Source organism: Corvus cornix, chromosome Z (genome assembly GCF_000738735.6).
Source record: "Corvus cornix cornix isolate S_Up_H32 chromosome Z, ASM73873v5, whole genome shotgun sequence".
NCBI lineage: Eukaryota > Metazoa > Chordata > Aves > Passeriformes > Corvidae > Corvus > Corvus cornix.
Window position 1 is genome coordinate 42,177,335 of NC_046357.1, and position 18,402 is coordinate 42,195,736.

The window sequence follows — 18,402 nt, forward strand, 5'->3', positions numbered from 1 at the left end:
ACTCCACCATCAGGGCAACCTGTTCCGATGCCTGACCAGCTTGACGGTGATTTTTTTTTTTCTAATATCTAATCTGAATCTCCCTGCCTCAGATTAAGGCCATTTCCTCTTGTCCTCTTACTGCAGGCACGGCAGAAGAGACTGACCCGCACCTCACTACACCCTCCTTTCAGGACTTGTAGAGAGTGATGGGGCCACCCCTGAGCCTCCTCTTCTGGAGACTATATAACCCCAGCTCCCTCAGCCGCTCATCATAAAACGTGTTTTTTATGCCCTAGATCACTGATATTTGTGTAAACGGGTGGCGTGCCCATGTGAGGCAGCAGTTTTGCTCCGGCCTCGCTAACCCCAAGGCATCCCCCCGTACATTAAGCGGCCTCCTCCGACCACGAGAGCGGCGCCGTCGGAGGTCGCAGGGCGGGGCCGGCAGGGGGCGCTGCCCGCGTGTCCCGCCGGAAGCGGCGCGCGTGTGGCGGCGCGCGGTGTGCGCGCGTGTGGCCATGCCGGGCAGGAAGTCTTCCAAGGAGAAAAAGCGGCGCCGCTCGCGTTCCTGCTGCCCGGAGGGAGCCCCGGGGCTGGACGGCAGCGACAGGAAGCGGCGGAGCACCGAGTCCAGCCACGGTGCCCTGGAGGTAGCGCGGGCGGAGTTGCGGGGTCTGGGCGGTGCCGTGCCGCGTCTGCCTTCCCGGGGGCGTCCCAATCCCGCGGCGTCCTGGCGGCAGAGGCCCGGCTGCTGTCCCTGCCCTGGCTGGCTGCGGGAAGGGCCGGGTTCAGTCACTCTGGTCGGTGTGTGGCTGCAGGGAGTGGCCGGGCGGGCAGCACGGGGAGGGGCAGCACAGGCACAGACACGGGCGGGGCGGGCCGAGCCCCGGAGCGCCCCGCGCGCATCCCGGGGACGCCGCTCTGTGTTTTCCGGGTGTAAGAGATGCGGCGTACGAGCTCGGGTGGCCCCAGTCGTGGTTCTCATACGTGTGGCATTGTGAGTCTTCTCAAGGATGTGTTGGTGTGCAAAAAATGGTTGTGACATGCACGCCTAAGTGAATTTTGAGGCTGACAGATGTTTCTGGCTGGTGGTGTTTTTGGTTGTTTTTGTTTGGTTTGGTTTCGTTTTGGTTTTGTTTCTTTGTTTGTTTTTTTAGGTTTTTTTAATTAGTTTTTTTATTCTAGAGGTCATCCACTGATGTATGGAGGATGTATTTTCTAATACGAAGCCCATTTTAATTCTCCGAAGACTCTGCCACACCGGGAATTGTATGCCAATTTCCGTCTTAGCAGGGTCGCTGTAAATGATGAACTTTATGATTTAAGTGCACAGCAAATCAGATGGATTTCTTCTGCGTTAAAGCATGCTTTCATGTGTAAGCACCAGCTAAGTATTTGCAGATAATATTTCCCAATTAATATTTATGAGTATTTTTCACTTCTTGAAGCTTTAAAACTTTTTCCTAGCACAAGAATGTTTTCAGTAATAAAGAATGTAACCTCTCTAATGCAGTTACCTTGCAATATGAAACACTGGAACCTGAAAAGTCTACATTAAGATGTACCTTGCATTTATGAAGGGAAAATTATTGTAAGCATAAGTTACAATAACCCCTTACTGTGTGTAAGTTTCTGTTTTCGCTAATTCACTAGAAAATGTGCCTTTGTTGGTTTTAGGAAACAAAATGCAATGTACTCTCTGGAGAAAAAGTGGAAGAAGCTGAACAACCCAGTGATATAGAAGAAGGAGGATTAGATCTCACTGTGTCACTCAAACCTGTCAGTTTCTACATTGGGGACAAAAAAGAAATGCTTCAACAGTGTTTCTGTGTCATAGGGGAGAAGAAACTACAGAGGATGCTGCCTGATACTTTAAAGGTACCAAGTACATTTACCATTTATATACTTAGTATGATCTTGAATGCTTGCATAACAAAGAATACTTATCTTTCAAGCTTAGTGCATTTACATTTTAAAAGTTGCCTGTATATTTCTCAACTAAAGAAGTTTCTACGAAGTCAAGTACCTTAAGTAGTACCATGTGTCTGGAAGTGAGACTTTTTAAAGACTTACTATAGTTATTCCAGGTTACTCCTTTTGCTACTGCTTAGCCATTTCTGAACTTTAGGTTTATGTTTAGACTGTCTCTTTGTACTGCTTAGTTAAATGCAAAAGGATTTTCATGATTATGAGGAGTAAATTCAGTAGTGTTGTTCACTAATTAATATGCTGATTTGTAAATAAAGTACTGATTTCTGTTTGTGTCAACTGATTTTCTTTGTATGGTATTAAAGCAATGTCTGAGATAAAAAAATAAAGCCCATTCTTCATAAACAGCTTCTGCTGCTGTAACTCCTGTGAACTAAAGCTGGAGTTTTACTGGCTTAGAATATATGCCTTTTGAGTCTTATGAACAATAGGACTTAGTAAAAATAAAGAGGCTGCAGGTGAAATGTCTGTGTAATGTTTGTTCGTAGTTGTAAATTTTTTTTCTTTCATTTTTATCTTAATGAGGTGTATTATTAATATAAGTGAGACAGAACTTCTTCATTTTAAACACATGGTAAATTGCACACAGGCTTATCCATTTCTCATCTCTGGCAGAAGAAAAAGAGGTAGAGAAGCTGGAAGGAATGACATTACTGAATTTGTAGGGAAATTGCCTGATTATGTAGAACCAAACTTACAGCAGGACTGTGAGTGTTACAACCTGTTTAGCAGCTCTTAATTTTGGTACTTGTACGTGGTATCATAGCTCATTTGAAAATGTGAAATTATCACTCTTATGTCACCGAGAGGTATGAGATGTGAAGGTAACTGGAATACCAATAAAATTTGTGGCAATGTATGGTATGTACCAAGCATGAGAAATCACAGTTTGCATACTTTATTTTCTGTGCTGTGGTATGCAACTGTTGGTATGTTGTCATTAGCATTATTTTCTCCAGTTTGTGAACTTGGATTCAACAGTTGCCTCTGGTCTTTGCAAGCTTGGTTGCATAACCCAGCTTCCCCCAGGTGATGGAGAATTAGGAATAACCAGGTCTGCAGTTGTTTGCTGTTCCATGCTTCACACATATGGTCTGGTATTCCTGATGCTCTGTGTTGAAGCTGCAGTAAAAACTCCAATCCATAGGTCAAGTAACTGATAGTGTGTATTGTTTAATTTTTCAGACAAAGCCCACACATATGCTATTTTTTGTAGTTGTCAAAACTGAAACACCTGGTTTTCTACAGCAGTTGCATCAATGCAGATCAGAATAGGGGATGTTTAATCCAAGTTAACTCTTCATTACAGTTGGACTACTGCTTACATTTGTAATTACTCTCTTTTCAGAAATTTTTAGTAGCTTGTGGTCTGTCTTATCTGTCTTCTTAGAACTGTTCCATGGATGAAATCAAAAGACTTTGCATGGAGCAGTTGGAGCTGTTATCTGAAAAAAAACTGTTGAAGATACTTGAAGGTATGAATGAAACTTTTAGACTCCACTGTACACCAGAGAATACCTCAACCGGATTTACACTCTTTCTAGCTACTTAAATATATATGTATATATACAGACACACTCTACTAAGTATATATTAGCGTGTACATAATCACTCAGTTCCACCAATGCACACAGTTCATGTACTTTGATTAAGGATATGACATTCCAGCTTTTCATGGCCTTATTGCACTTGATATTTAAGGGATATTTAAACTTACTTGTAAACATATTGCTGTCTTCTCAATGAAGTGAAACTCTTCGAGTCTGAGAGCTCCAGAGTATCTTGCTGTTAATTCTGTACTTTATTTTTGGCACCCATAGTATTGTAGTACGAATAGCTAATCAGATTTTTTGTAATCCAGTATAAATGTATGTGTAGCTAACAGAAGATTCACAAGTAAGTAAGTGTTTTGGTTTTGACTAAGTCTAATTTTAGAAGTTCTGTTTTAACTGGGAAAAATCCTCTTCTGCTGATTGCAATAGAGTTAATAATTAAGAGTAAACCTAATTGCGTAGTATTAATTATATCACTTTCCTAAATTTTCATGTTTGAAACTGTGTATATCTAGGCAAGATTGGAGCTGATTCTGATACTGACGAGGAGGCAGATGGAGGAGACAAGACTGGAGGTGATTCAGTCAGTCAGTGAGTAAAAGACAAAACACTTAATTTAAGGAGACTGAACAATTCAGAGATTTTTCATGAGAAATTATCAAATATATCATTGAGAGACCAAATTGCTATATCCTTAATTAATTATTCTAGTTGAATGATGATGAACTGTGACTACTAGCAAGCACTAAACTTTACAGACATGATGTCACTTAGTGACATTTAGTGTGTCTTGGGCACATAACTGGATTCATAATGACATACCATCCATCAGCTAAGCTGTGGTAATTAAACATTCACACTTGTGAATGTTTAATTCACAAGTCCTGCAACAGAAGTGGTGTGATTTAGGTTAAACGTCTTTGTGTGAGCTAAATCAGTAAACCCCTCCCACATAGGTTTGTGATTTGTTTAAGTATATTTTCAGTTCAGCTGAGATTTATCCCTTCTCTTTAATTTTTGTTCTGGCCTTTCATTCCTGCCTCAGCTGAAGCAGCACTGACACTCATTACCTGTTCAATGTACTCTGTAGAAGGGGTGCTACAGAATGTAGTGTTTCAAGAACAGAGGCTTCTGGTTTCTTGCTCTTATCTTGGCATCTGTCAGTTTTGTAAAAGACAACACTTTTTTAACCTTTTCTTAAAAGGCTTGTCTGTTTTTTAAAGACCATTTCTTTGTCAGGAGTTCACCCGTTTGATAGTTTCTATGGAAGTAATGAAGGGAAAAAGAAAGTTACACTAGTTATCACGCACAATACATCAAATTTAGTGAGGCTAACTTGTTTCTAAAAGATTTATAAGCTTTTATGTTTTCAATACTGACCTGATTACAGCTGGTCCACAGGTTCAGGGCGCACTTAATAAGACTCTGAGGCAGTACAAGACAATGCACTAAAGATGGGCAGATTAACATAACCTCCTAGCTACTGGTTTGGTTAGTTTATATAAACCTCCTAAATAAGAACAAATGGATGGGAAAGATAGTAACAGTAATCCAACTTTCACGTTCTGGTCAGTATTTTTCTTTAGCAGACACCTAGTTTCTGATCCTGTCTTTAATCCCCACCACCTGTACTGCAGAGCTACTGTCTTCATCCTTAGCCATCTGCTCCTCTGCCAGTCCTTGTTTTCCTAACCTTTGCTGAGTTTTTACCTCACTTTGCATGTTCTACTGGAGTTTGGTACCAAATCACCCTCAAACCCAGAGGTCTTTGAGAGCTGTACAAATTCCTGTAGCAACCTGTATATAGAACCATATGTGTGAGCCCAGTTAAGCATTACACTGGTGTGGCGCATTCCAACGTGAAATGCATGCTCTACATAAAATAAGGTAAATTTAAATTTACAATATTTGTTGTCAACAAATTTTAACCGTAGTTATCTTCTTTCTGCTGAAAAGATCATACCATGGAAATGTTATTCTGTTTAGAAAAATAAATTAAAAGTGCTGAGTTTATTGTTTGGGAACTTAACTGTCGTCTTGGGGGAGAAATATCTTTAAAGGCTGACAAAAAGGAGAAACTCCAAATTACTGTTGTCAGTTAGTAGTGTAGCATGAAAGAAGAGAGTATTAAATTTGTAAAATGCCCCTTAATTTTAGAATAGCTTATCTTCTTCTCCCATTGTTTGAAGACATGGCATTGTGTTACCCTTTCTTAAAGGTATACCACAGTACAGATAATTAGGGAAAAAAATGTTTTTCACTAGCAAACGAAACAAGGCTAACAAAAGCCAGACTGAACTGTGAACTTAAAACGCATCTGTTGGGCCAGTAGATGGTGCAAAATGCCTGCCTATGAAACAAAGTCATGAAGGTTCACCAGCAACGCAGTCCAATCCAGTCAATTCTCAGAGTAAAACGTTCTATAAAAGTACTTCTGCATCCTAAAAATTCTTTTGTTGACAGTAGGTAGTTTCTAAAGGAATGTTGGCTTGCTGCAATTATTATTAAAGTCAAGGCATCAGGAGGAAACTTCACAAGTTTCAATGTGTGATTTTTTTAAAGTTGGTAATTTCTTTTTACATGGCTGTTAAAATGGTTGTGGATAATTTCACAGTCAATATTTGAGCTGTGGGGGTCACTGAGTTTTCTCTCAAAGAGATGGTTACAATTCCTCATCAGATCTCAAGGTGATACTAGAGTTGTGAAATCTGTTGTCTGGATACTACTGATGCAAGATCAGGCTTTTTCAAGGAACACTTTGCTCTCCAGTGGAGAGATGATTAATCAGTTTAAAATGATAGAGCATGTGTGTGAAGGAGCATGGGATATGGGCAGGGACAGCCTAAGCAGCTTCTACTCTTAGTGATGATCAGGGTATATCACAACCTAATTTTGGTAAAGAGTTAACTAACTAAATGTAACAAATTGTTAGGAGTTGCTGGAAAAAAAACCCCAAAACAAAAACAACAGCAAAACAAACAAAAAAACCCCAAACCAGGTGGTTCCTTCTATATCTGCTGACCAGTAACTGGTCCAAAATCCGCATCTCTCTCCAGCTGCGGTCACACAAGCCCAAAAGGTTTGTATTCTTTCTCTAGTTGCTGTATAGACCTCCTTGTGCACGTGGGCCTCTCTGATGGCAGGTGCAGGCCTGTGATTGTCCCCAGTAGCTGATGCTGTTAATCTCTGGGGTATCTAGTGCTCCATTATGGTCCCTCAATTTGCCTACTTGCAGAACGTGGTCTATTTTTGGAATTTGGCCTTTGATTTTACTGTCTATTTGATACATTAGTCCCAGACCTCTCATCCTGCTTGTTGTCTAGAGTAGCCTGAGGTTTGCTGGTGAATTACAAGTATTTGCTTACAGTTGCATGACACTGAAAATCCTGGAGGAAGTGTACATTTTTCATTCTGTCTGATTTCTGGCAGCACAGTCCTGCAAGTGCTTCTGACCTGTGGTCCCCTTTGCAGTTGCTGGCACACATGTGTGAGTGTATTTAGATTATTGTCATCTCATTTGGAAAAAAAGTTAGTGTAGCCATGAGGTTCAATAAATAGGTACAACAGACTGGTCCAGGGATTCACTAGCCAAGTGTATTGACCTGTTTATTCTCCTTAATTAATTATTGCATGATACTTTATGCATTTATGTTCCAATGGCTAAAAACAGTGGGAGAAAAAGGAGAGTCTGTTGATGTAGCCTTTGTCACTGAAGAAAAGGAAATAGAAATGAAAATAACTGCCTCTCAGACCACGATGTCTAGAAATGTTATGGTGTTCCCCCTCCTGTTGAAACCATTGGATACATGTTAAAAAACAACTTGCAGAGCATGGGGAAAATAGATATGTGTTCAATTTCAGGAAAACCCTAAAGGCCATTACTGAAAAACAAGTTGTTAATCATTGTATTTACATCCATGATATCAGAATACTGCTTCCTTTTTATAGTGTTGTTAAGTTCCCATGGGCAGGAGGGCTGCATTGATTCCATATTACTACAGATGAAACCAATGCCGCACCAACATTCAGTTTAGAAATTTGGCAATTCTATTGTCAAAATGCTCATCAGATGAGGTAACTGAACTCTTCTTGTGATTCTGGATCCTTCCACCTGTGTCCTTCCTGTATGTTTTACCTTATTTTCACAGTTTGTGTAACTGGTATGTGTGAAGTATGTGAAGGACGTTAACGTTTCACAGAAGTGTCTCTTCCTTACCCTTGTGTAAAGAGTTGAAACACTTCAGGTCAATGGTAGAAATCTTTAAATAGGAGAAATAGAGAAACGCAAGTACTGAATACATTGTAATAGCTGAGTTGTAAACAGTTTCAGTTTAAAAAGTATCACTTTGTGAAACAAAATGATTGTGGTTTAGGAGAGGGTGGTGATGGGCTGGTGATAATTTCATGAAAATACCTTTTTACTTTCAAAATAAGACAATAAATAGTATTTTAGTACAGCAGAAACTACTGTTTTCCAAAAGCATTTAATTATGTGACAATTTATTTTGAGTTTTACAGAAAAGCTCCTAATATGAGGAGCCTCTTCCTTTATAACTACTTGGCTGTGGTTCCTCAGTTATAACTGTTGAGGATTGTTACTCTAAAAGGAAAGGATGTAGTGGAAATAATTGCTTTGTCCTTGCGTATCACAAGGCAAAACAAGAAAAGTTCATTTTCAAGTGCTCAGATTAGCTCTCTGTGTATTCCTTCTGTCTTTATTTTACTGTAGCTGTCTTATTGGCCTACCACCTCATAATTTTTTAGTTTCTTAAAAATGTTCTGTTAAATTGTAAATTATGGTGATTAAAATGTTCTTAATTGTTTCCAGACAGGACAACAGTATAGACTCAACTTCTTCTCTGAGAGAAGACAACAAGCTGGAAAGTCAGGAATCAAAACAAGGTATGCAGTAGAGAAAGCTGAAATTTTGTGTTCTTGATGTTGGCCAGTGACTAATTCCAGGTAGCTGACAGCTCTCTTGTGAACAGTGGCTGCAGTCATAGAGAAGCATCCTCTTAGAAATCAGCTTGCATAGGGTTGCAACATCTCCTGCAGGTACAGTTCCAGAAAAGGTGATGGGGACATTGAAGAAGACATTCTAGAAACTTTGGCTTCTTAGTTCTATAGGAATGGAGGGTTTTTTGCAGCTGGAAGCAAACTGCAGCTCTTCAGAGTTTCCTAGTTTAGCTTCTGGAACATGACTGAAGTTCTTGCAGAGCTCATGTGGCTCCTCGTATCTAGTTTTTCAGCTGAAGAGGAACTTCATTTAAGTTTTTTGATATGCAGGTGATTGCTAATACTGCTGTTACTGTTGGTTGAAATGACCGTCAGGTTTATTTTACACTGAGATGATCATACGAGTGTACAGTAGTCTGTTTTTGCATTCACAGAAATCCATAATAATAACTTTTCCAAAGGACTGCTTGTAATTTAGTAATTTATTTCAGTCTTGGTATATGATAACTTGCTTTGTTTGATTGTATAGAGCTGAGGTCCAATGAAATGGTGCTTGACACCCAGCACTTGTGTTAGCTGGCTTATTTTACTTGAAGTCAGTGCAAGTAGATGTACACACTCAAATTTTTGAATCATTGAGAATGAACATTTTGTCTTGTGTACTTTCTCTTTTTAAATGCAAAAATTCAGCTTGTGAGACATTCAAGTACTACAGCGACTGGCAGAATAGAAAATGCAAAGGCAAATAAGTTACTGGTGCGCATTTGTTCTTTCCACACAAGAAAACAGTTTTTTTAGCCCACAGTAGTATTTGTTTTATTCCAGTCATTAAATTAGCACATATAACAATTTCCAGTGTTAGTTTGTGCATGAAGCACTAGAACTGTAGGTGTTTCTGTCTCGGTCTGTTTATTTTCATTTTGGCTGGCTGTATGCAGAAACATCAGAAATAGCATTTCCGGTTAAAGAATGTTGCAAATTCTTCTAAGCTACATTTCTCTTCTGCAAAGTTCTAACTTTATTTGCTTCTTGCAACTGCTATTTCACAATTCAGAATTTTGTCTTTGTCTCCTGGAATAACATTGTGAAACATGTTTGTTTTCTGAAGTAGTTAGTGAGAAGAGTTAAATGGAAAAGGAAGGAGTCATAACAGCATCAAAACTCTAAGGAGTGAGTTGCAATGACTATGAAGAATCTTTTAAATGTTGCTTGTTGTACTATATGGAGGAATTTTAGAGCCGACAGATTTCCTGCAGGTTTCTTCCACTTTTGTGTTATCAAAGGGAATTGATGGACTGTTGCAGGTGATTGCATTGTTTTTTATGACTTAATCAACCAGATTATCATGGTGGCTTTGGGCTATAACAGTGGCTCCACTCTGTGGAGATGTTAGCTTTAAAGAACTTTTGAGAATATCATATAAATTAGAAAGTATAACTCCAGTCATTCTCCTGCACTGCAGCCTGAGAAGCTGTGGGAAAAAGAAGAGAGAATGAGAGGATAAGCAGAAGTGGATAAAATAAAATTTTTAAATGTAATTAAGTGTGCTAAAATGAATTTTTCAACTGTAGATGAAGGAAAAAGTAAAAGTTACCAAAATGAAAAAGATAATGTGAAATGCCAGCCATGATCCTTATTACTGTGTAAAAACACAGGTGCAAAAGAGGGAAATAAAGCCTGTTAGCTCATTAAACATCTGTAGGCCAAAACCCTTGTATGAGCACTGAATTACACAGTCTCGGAGGTTTCAAGTTCTAAATAGAACCCAAGGTTGTTCTGCCCAGCTTCTCATCCATACAAGTCTGGGATAGATGTGAGTGACTTAATATTTTGTTTCTTCTTAATGTGACCAATTAATTCCAAAAAGAATCCTATGGTGGGCTGACCCAAGCCAGCAGTAGGCACATGCCAACACCTCAGTTACTTGTCCCCCAGTGGGGTAGAGGTGACAATCAGCAAAACAAATGAGAATAACTTATGAGTCAACATAAAGACTCTTCAGTAAGTGAAGCAAGAGCTGTGCGCTGAAACAAAGCAAAATTAGAGACAATCTCCCATCGGCAGCCAGATTTTTAGCCGTTCCCTGGAAAGCAGAAACACAGCATGCATGACAGGTACTTGGGAAGACAAATGCCAGTGTTATATGGTGGAGCATATCCCTTAGGTCAGTTTGCCTCAGCTGTTCTGGTTGTCTGGCCCTCTCAGCCTCTTGCAGACCCCCAGTTTACTCTCTGGGAAGTCAGAGTGAGAAACAGAGAAAGCCCTAAGGCTGTGCAAGCACTCTTCAGCAGCAGCCAAACTGCTGTGTTATCAACACCATTTCAGAAACAAATACAAAAGCAGCATCATGCAGTCTGCTGTGAAGAAGATTAACTCCACCCCAGCCAGACTCAGTACAGGTCAGTTTAACTTTGGCAGTGAATTAGGATGAGCAGGCTCAGATACGAAGTTTCAGTCTTTGAACTCTGATCCACTGATGCACCTGATTTTTTGACCCATGGAAACGCTGCTTGGTTGACCAGCATGTTAGGTAAATACTGACTGATACTATGAAGTAAGACAGAAAAGTTACCATTTCTAATCCTGTTGTTTCCCATTATGATCTTTCCCATCCATTGTGGCGTGCAAGGTAAAGTTAAAAAGAGTGTTCAAAGTTGACTAAATGGTGTGGGAAATAGGGAAAACTGCATCTGAAACTGAAATATTAATCTTGAAGTTACTGTCACAGTAGGAACAGGGCAAGACTACTTAGGATCAAAGAAGACCCTTGTATGTTCATCTCATGAGTAGTTTTTATACACGCTGCTGTGAGGATGATTTTCTTTAGCTTTGTTTATATTTTAGGTTTTTAGATTTTATTATTTTAAAATTGTGATTTGTCTTGCAAAAAGAAAAGGTGAAAAGTTATCTGTAAACTCCTTTATATGTCTTAACATAACATTTTCAGGAGCTGCATCTGCTTTCCTATTAGCTTCCTTTGGAATTTTTGACGTGCCACATACCTTAGCTGTGTATGTTTCTAAACACGCTGTATTTACTAGCATTATGGCTGCTTTTTACAGTCAAGTAAACCAGTGTTAGGAGGTACTGGACTGATAACAAAGATCCTAAATCATTCTCAGGGTGAGTATGCAGAATTCTTAAATCTGAACTTAAATGCTGTGACAAATCATAGCCTGATATGGAGTGATTAGGAGTCAGTAACTGAATTATGTGTCTATAGTACAAAAAATTTTCAAAGCTGAATCCATAAACTCTAATGTTTTAAAGTGTTACTATTGTTTATAAAACCATTTTGAGATATTTTGATCCTCCTTTCCTGCCTTCCTTTGTTTTTTAAGTAGAAAAATTGCATTTATAGCTTTCTAAGTAGTGAGTATGCTACTCTTTTTTTTTTTAAGGCTTGCTTTTCCTGTGCAAGTGGTAAAAATGGTATTACCAAAAGCAATTATAAAGTCTTTATAATCAGTAACTTTACCATCACCTGAATATACATTACTCATTTTAAGCAGGAGCCAATCCTGCTCTAAGTTTCCACAGATACAAAAGCTGGTGAAATAGCAATAACTTCTGAGGCCAGTGTGTCAAAGCAAGTCTTACTGTAGTCAAATTGAGAGAACAGTTAGGTTCTGACAGAGCTTTGCTTTTATTTTATTGCACCGCCTCCTCTTCTAATTATGTTTTTAAAAGTAAACTCCAACTTTCAGCCACCGTTAAAAACCAAAGTCAAATTCCTTCATGTTTTTACATCTGAGTTAAATACATCTGTAAGACTTGTGATAAATTCAGAGTAGTTGCACTATAAGTGGAGTTTCTATTAATTTTTAGTGTTATGCCTCGCTATAGTCCCACTCCTCTTAAAATAAATAACATAGTTGAGTGTAATTTTTGAAGTTGCATTCTGAAAATTAGGTTTACTTAAAAGATAAGCAAAAATCAGTTTTACACTGCAGAAGGTTTCTTTGATATAAAATCTTATGACATTTTAATTAGGAAAATAGATCATGTAACTTTGTAGGAGAGAATAAATTTTTCTGGTACCGCTGCTTTGCTATACTGCATGTTCTTTTAGATTGGCATAAAAATGCGTTAACACTTGTATAAATAAGCTCAGTTTTAAAAGCTGGAGGAGAAAAAGAAGAAGAATTGGTTATCTTACAGATTTCTTTTCACTCTCTTAATTTGCAGAGTAATGCTTTAAGCAGAAGTGATTTTTTAAGTTGAGGTAAAAACAGTTGTGTTAGGCAACTCTATGATTGTTATGTTTGTGTTACAGGCAAGGGAGAAGATAGTGATGTCCTCAGCATAAATGCAGATGCATATGATAGTGACATAGAAGGCCCATGCAATGAAGAGGATGGCCCAGATGTGCAAGAGAGCACTCTCAGAAGTGGAGCTGGTCAGATAGATGACCTTCAGAAGGACATTGAGAAGAGTGTGAATGAGATACTGGGCTTGGCAGAGTCCAGCCCAAAGGAGCACAAAGCAGCAACCTTAGCTGTTCCTCCATCAGAAGATGTTCAGCCATCAGCACAACAGCTGGAGCTTCTGGAGCTCGAGATGAGGGCCAGAGCTATTAAGGCTCTGATGAAAGCTGGTGATGTCAAAAAACAGCCCTAAGACCATTCAGATTTCATTTTCAGTATTTGTTTCGAAAAAGGTGGTGTCTGTTCTCTTCAGCGCTGCAGTATGTTTGGGCTGGATATGACATTCCTCATTCAGACTGTGTTGTGTTTCCTGACCTATGGTTCTGTGGTTTTGTTGCCTTTAGTGTGCTGCTTCCATGACATGCACAAACAGAGGTTGGTTCTTCCCTGAGATGAGGTGTCCTTGTGCTGGTTCACCTCCTCAAAGAGTCACACCATGTATAGAGTTGTGCCAGGAACCTGGTGCCTCCCAGAAGGGTTGTTGTAGAAACTTACAACTTAGTGTTGCTTAATTCTTCTTGGGGCCCATCTCATCATAATGTAGGTATTCTAATTAAAATGTGATGATATGTTTAAAAGCATACTCAGTTTTTTGGAATGGGAATTCCTAAAGGGAAGGTTTTTTACCTTTCAAATACACAGCTGAACGTGTTATTTTCAGAGTTATGAAAGTGCCTGAAAGAGCAGAGTTTTTTACACTATCACATAGTTTTGTCACTCTTTTCCACTCTTATCTTTTGTATTATAACTGAAGAAAGCAGAGTTTCTTCCTAACTGTAAAGCTTTTCTTTTGAATATTTGACATAATTAGCAAATAAACATTTCAGAAGACCTTGAGCTTTTAAGATAAAACTGATGTAGTCCTACTTTCATGTCCCCTGAAAGTACGAAAATCCACCTAATGTCAGTATGTTTTTTTAGAAAAGGCATTTAATTTATTTATGAGGTTTTAAAATACAAATTCTATTTTTATCCACTTCAAGGTATTCCTTTGTAAGTAAATTGAATTTTAGGATTAATTTTCATGCTATAGTATCTTACAACAATTACAATTATTTTAATTTTTTAGAATTAGTGCTGGTTTTATATCTGGCTGCTAATCAAAGCATATTAAAATACTTACGTGTTTGTTTACACATGCAGACACCAATTTTTTTCTTTAAAGGTATGAAGTTTACAACTGTAGTCTTCGTTAAGTAAAATGATGTGTAATGTATTTTATTCATGAATTTTCCTTGGTTGTTACTTAGCCAATTACATACTTTGCAACAGTAGGAGAGATAATTTCCCTATGCTATTTTGTAATACTACTGCAAACTTTATTCTGTTCAGATATTATGTTTTGAATTCTTTTAAGGTTTATAATTTTCTTTTTATTCTTCCATTTTATCCCTTTTCTTCCTTCTCTTTATTCCCTTTCTTATTTCCTGTTTCCTTTTAAACCCTTTTCTGTAGCAAGATTCTTGTCTATTTCTTAAGTATGATTGATTTCCTCTAGAATCAACAGTATTGTAAAATGTTAGTGCAGTGTAAATTTGATAATAAACTAAAACCTTCATTAAATACAGCTGAGAAAATTACAGTGTGCATTCATTAAGTGATATCAGTGGCCTGGGTAAAGTGTACCTGATAGTAGTGTTATCCACAGCATCAGCATTTTTTCTATTATTTTAGCAAATGTAGGGTGTAAGTGGTGTAAGTTAGAATATATACACACAATTCAAAAGGTAACATTACTGTCTCCAAATCTGTGTGTGTTGTCTTTGGTTAATTTCATTTAGCTGTTTGGTGAGCTTGTGTTCTGTTTGAGTCCAGAGAAACGAAAGAAGTAAACAGAGAAAGACACCTGGCAAAACCTGGATGTGCAATCTTCTCTTTTCCAAAGTCATAGGCTGGTGGAGCTGTGTTAGACTTCAAAGATACATTTTAGTGCTGCTACACTTAGATCCTTAAGGCACTAAATACCTCACCTTGCCTGCTGTGCAAGTGCAAAAGCTCACTTGCAAGGGCGTTTCCTGTGTCACCAGAAGAAGCCACACGAAGTCCATTCAGTGATGTTGCAAAACAACACATTTGTAGTTGTTTGGTAAAACAAAAATACTGCTGGAAGAAATGATAAACTAGAATGTAGTTACCTTCTACTGCCTACTTTCTGGAGGTGTGTAGCACTTATTTTCCTACTGGTTTCCCAGGTCACCCTTAAAAGTGCATTTTGTAGCATGTTGAACTGTTAAAGGTTATTATTTCAAGGTCTGTATCAAGAAGTTGCAAATGCTAACTCTAGCATGTAGTGTGACAGAGATGAAACAGGTTTACTATGCATGTGACAGAAGATTTGTAATTACAGCCTAATTAAATCTGAAATTAAAAGATGAGAAGGATTCCAAGAAAATTCAATTAAGCTGTTTACAAAAATAAAATAAAAAAAATTATATGAGGTACTTAATGTGATTGATTACACAAGTGCTAATTCATTTTTAGGATATTGTACTGTTGCTGCTTAGGTTAAAAGCAGATCAGGTAACTTATGTGTGTTCTTGCATTGATTTTTATCACTGAAGAGATAAAAAAATCCACTATATTTAAAATATTTATTATACAGCTGTTTTGTTTTCCACTTTTAAATATGTCTGTGATTTTTCCTTGAAAAATAAATTTATTATTTCATTTGGAAGAAGAGGCAATTTGTATGTAAAATGTATTGAATTATTTATGAAACCTTAAGATAGTGTTACTGGGTTTTAATCAACCATTTTGTCAGGAAACCAAGGTTATACACTGGGTGTTGGTCAGCATGAAAAAGATCTTGATTATATTTCGGACTGCAACAAAAATATTTTCTAATGAATTTTGGCTGTTGTCATAGTGCACAGTGCTCTTTTGAGGAGGAGGAGAGTTGATTGATTGTGTACTAGATAAATAAAAAGGTATAACTCCACAGAGAGCCAACAGTATTTATTTCTGTTTGTAGGCTTTGCTGTTATGGTGATTTCATAGAGAATAATAAAAAGACTTCAAGATACCAGTTTTGAGAGGTGAATCACAAGCATTTCCTCAGAAAAGAATTAGTTCCACTTGTAACACTCTTTTCAATATAGTATTTGCTCTCAAAAATATTTTGCGTAAGAGACTTGGTGCCGTAACTTTTTTTTAAGCTATAAAATAATGTTCTTTGCTGTTTGAAAATATTGTAATTATTAATTGTAGTAAATGAAGGTTTTGATCACTGATAACTACAGGTTTTTCCTAAGTGTATTTGAAAAAATAGGGAGTCAGATAATCTGTGCAGGCAATGTGAGATGCTGCTGTTCTAACTGGATACTGTTGAAATGCCACGTGAAACAGGAGCCGTTCAGCACTGCATTGTCAGTCCTGCCAAAGGAGCCAGCTAGATAGTACTTCCCTGCAACCTTGTCTGTATATAAAGGAGCACAGTTTCAAAAACAGCAGCCACTTCAGGGGCACCTTGTAGTGGGACAAAATGACCTTTCACCAGCTGATTCCATACAATGTCAGAGCTTTAAAGAGTGTAAATGGTTGCTTGGTTATTACTATGATTTTTTAAATATCAGTTTACAAAAGCAGTTATTGTAACAAGTTACTTTTTTTCCTTCTGTGAGTAGAGCATGCCAGCCCTTTTCTAAAAACAGCAACTGAAGAAAGGCTTTATGCGCATGAGTGCATAGTAAATTATTGTATAGCATTTTACATGCCGATCTTAAAATTATAAGCACTGATTTAGCTTTATGAGATCACTGATGCTGGTAAATATGCCCTTTTCACAGAAGATAATTGAAGATTAATTGTGAAATAAGCCCTTTAGTCAGGAAGGGAGATGAGGTGGTTAATTGATCCAGAAACATAAGAACAGCATAACTTTAGGAGCATAGACACCAAATTAAAAACTGATTAAAAACTCCTGCAATTTAGTCCCAGTACTCTCAACCTTCATGTTTATTGCTAAGTCAATCTGCAACACATGTAGAGAAGAAAAAAGGTTTGTTTACCTTATTTGTGGCCAAATATAGGTGTCAAAGTACTTGATTTTGTGGGGGAGGGGCTGAAATCTCATGTTTCAAGGGCCTTTTTTAGCATTAATATTGAAATATGTAAACGTAATACATAAAAGGTGGAGAAAAATCTACGGCTTGTAGGAAGGGTTAGCCACATATCACTTAAGCAACTTTGTAGTCAGGTAAGAAAAGATCCCGAAAACTTAAAACTAAATATTACATGTTTATTGCATTATACAGCACAATAAAAATATGAAAAGAAACCCCAAAACCCAAAATAATCAGAGAATGGAACATGTTCATTCATTCATTCACTGCATCATATTTTTTTTTAAACAGTGTGAAAACTTTTTGTCTATGGCATCGGTTGATTATTGTCAGTCTCAAAATTGAATTTTTCTTTTGTATCTGGTGCAAAGTTGTTCTAGATGAAAATATTACACTGTGAATTGTCTAATCTAAAGTCTTGCATCCCATCTTGTGTTTTTAGACTCCAGTCGATCTAACTGTACTTAAGAATTCTCAGCTTTACTTCACTGGAATACTGTGTGCAGTTCTGCATGCCTGTGTTGAAAGCATATCTACTGGGAGTGGAGCAGACTCAGATAAAGTCTCCTAACGGCACCAGAGGAGCACAGGACATGAGAAATGACTAGAAAAGTGTGTTCAGTCTAAGTATGTTGACGCTAGCCTTAAAGGCAGGCAGAAACAGAGTACTGGGAATGACATTTAAGCTGAATATGAATGCTGGTGAGGAACTACGCATACATTTTGGTTAGGTTGCTTATTCCCAGGCCTGGTCTCCTCCCTGCTGTTGTGCAGCTAGTGTTTATGTGGATATGTAGAGAACCACATCAGGAAACTCATTCATGCAGGGAATCCTGCCCATCCGCTTCTAACCTGGGGCACCATTCCAATTGAATTTTCTATGTGGGCACAACAGAACGAGTAGTGAAAATCCAACTACTGAAAATGGTGCTGGATTATACTACATAAGTGATACCCCTCATTCTTCCAGTCCTTAAGATATGAGGCATCAGAATTAAAATGATTTAATTCTATCTTTTTGAAAGCCTTCACTCGAAAATGTTAGCTGAACTGCTCCAAATGTATACTATTTTAGCTATTAAATCTTTATTAAACCTACATTCTTGATTATTGGCTGGTGTAGATTTTCTATGTGTATGGTTTTGACTTTTCTTTTTTGTTGTTGTTTTGTTAGAGGTTTTTTGTTGAAGTGAAGTCTGTGTAATTGTTACTGTGTGTAGTCTAGTGAAAATTAGCGCCTGATAATTGTGTGTGAATTAAACTTTTGGATTACATCCACACTAGGGGGCTGTGTTGCTTCAACAATGTCTGTTTCAGAGAGTCATGTATTAAGAGCAGAGTCCAAACTGTATAAACAACTTGTAAGCAGTACTTTTCCCTACATAATACGGTGAACAGGAGCAGAATAGTAAAGGGGAATGACTTGCAATTTAG

General features: G+C 37.9%; 1 protein-coding gene across 4 annotated transcripts; it reads left to right on the forward strand.

Annotated features, from left to right (window-relative positions):
- Positions 1 to 279: 279 nt before the first annotated feature.
- CAAP1 (caspase activity and apoptosis inhibitor 1) lies at positions 280 to 15,929 on the forward strand. Of its 4 annotated transcripts, XM_010401355.2 has the most exons (7): positions 544 to 632; positions 1,168 to 1,358; positions 1,660 to 1,860; positions 3,362 to 3,446; positions 4,040 to 4,115; positions 8,353 to 8,426; positions 12,757 to 15,929. In XM_010401355.2, the coding sequence occupies exons 2-7, from the start codon at positions 1,347 to 1,349 to the stop codon at positions 13,098 to 13,100; spliced, it is 792 nt and encodes a 263-aa protein (XP_010399657.1). In that variant the 5' UTR covers positions 544 to 632; positions 1,168 to 1,346; the 3' UTR covers positions 13,101 to 15,929. The 4 variants fall into 4 exon arrangements, with proteins under 4 accessions (XP_010399655.1, XP_010399657.1, XP_010399656.2 ...); XM_010401353.2 differs by lacking the exon at positions 1,168 to 1,358 and having other exon boundaries at positions 280 to 632; XM_010401354.3 differs by lacking the exons at positions 544 to 632; positions 1,168 to 1,358 and adding an exon at positions 880 to 979.
- Positions 15,930 to 18,402: the final 2,473 nt, after the last annotated feature.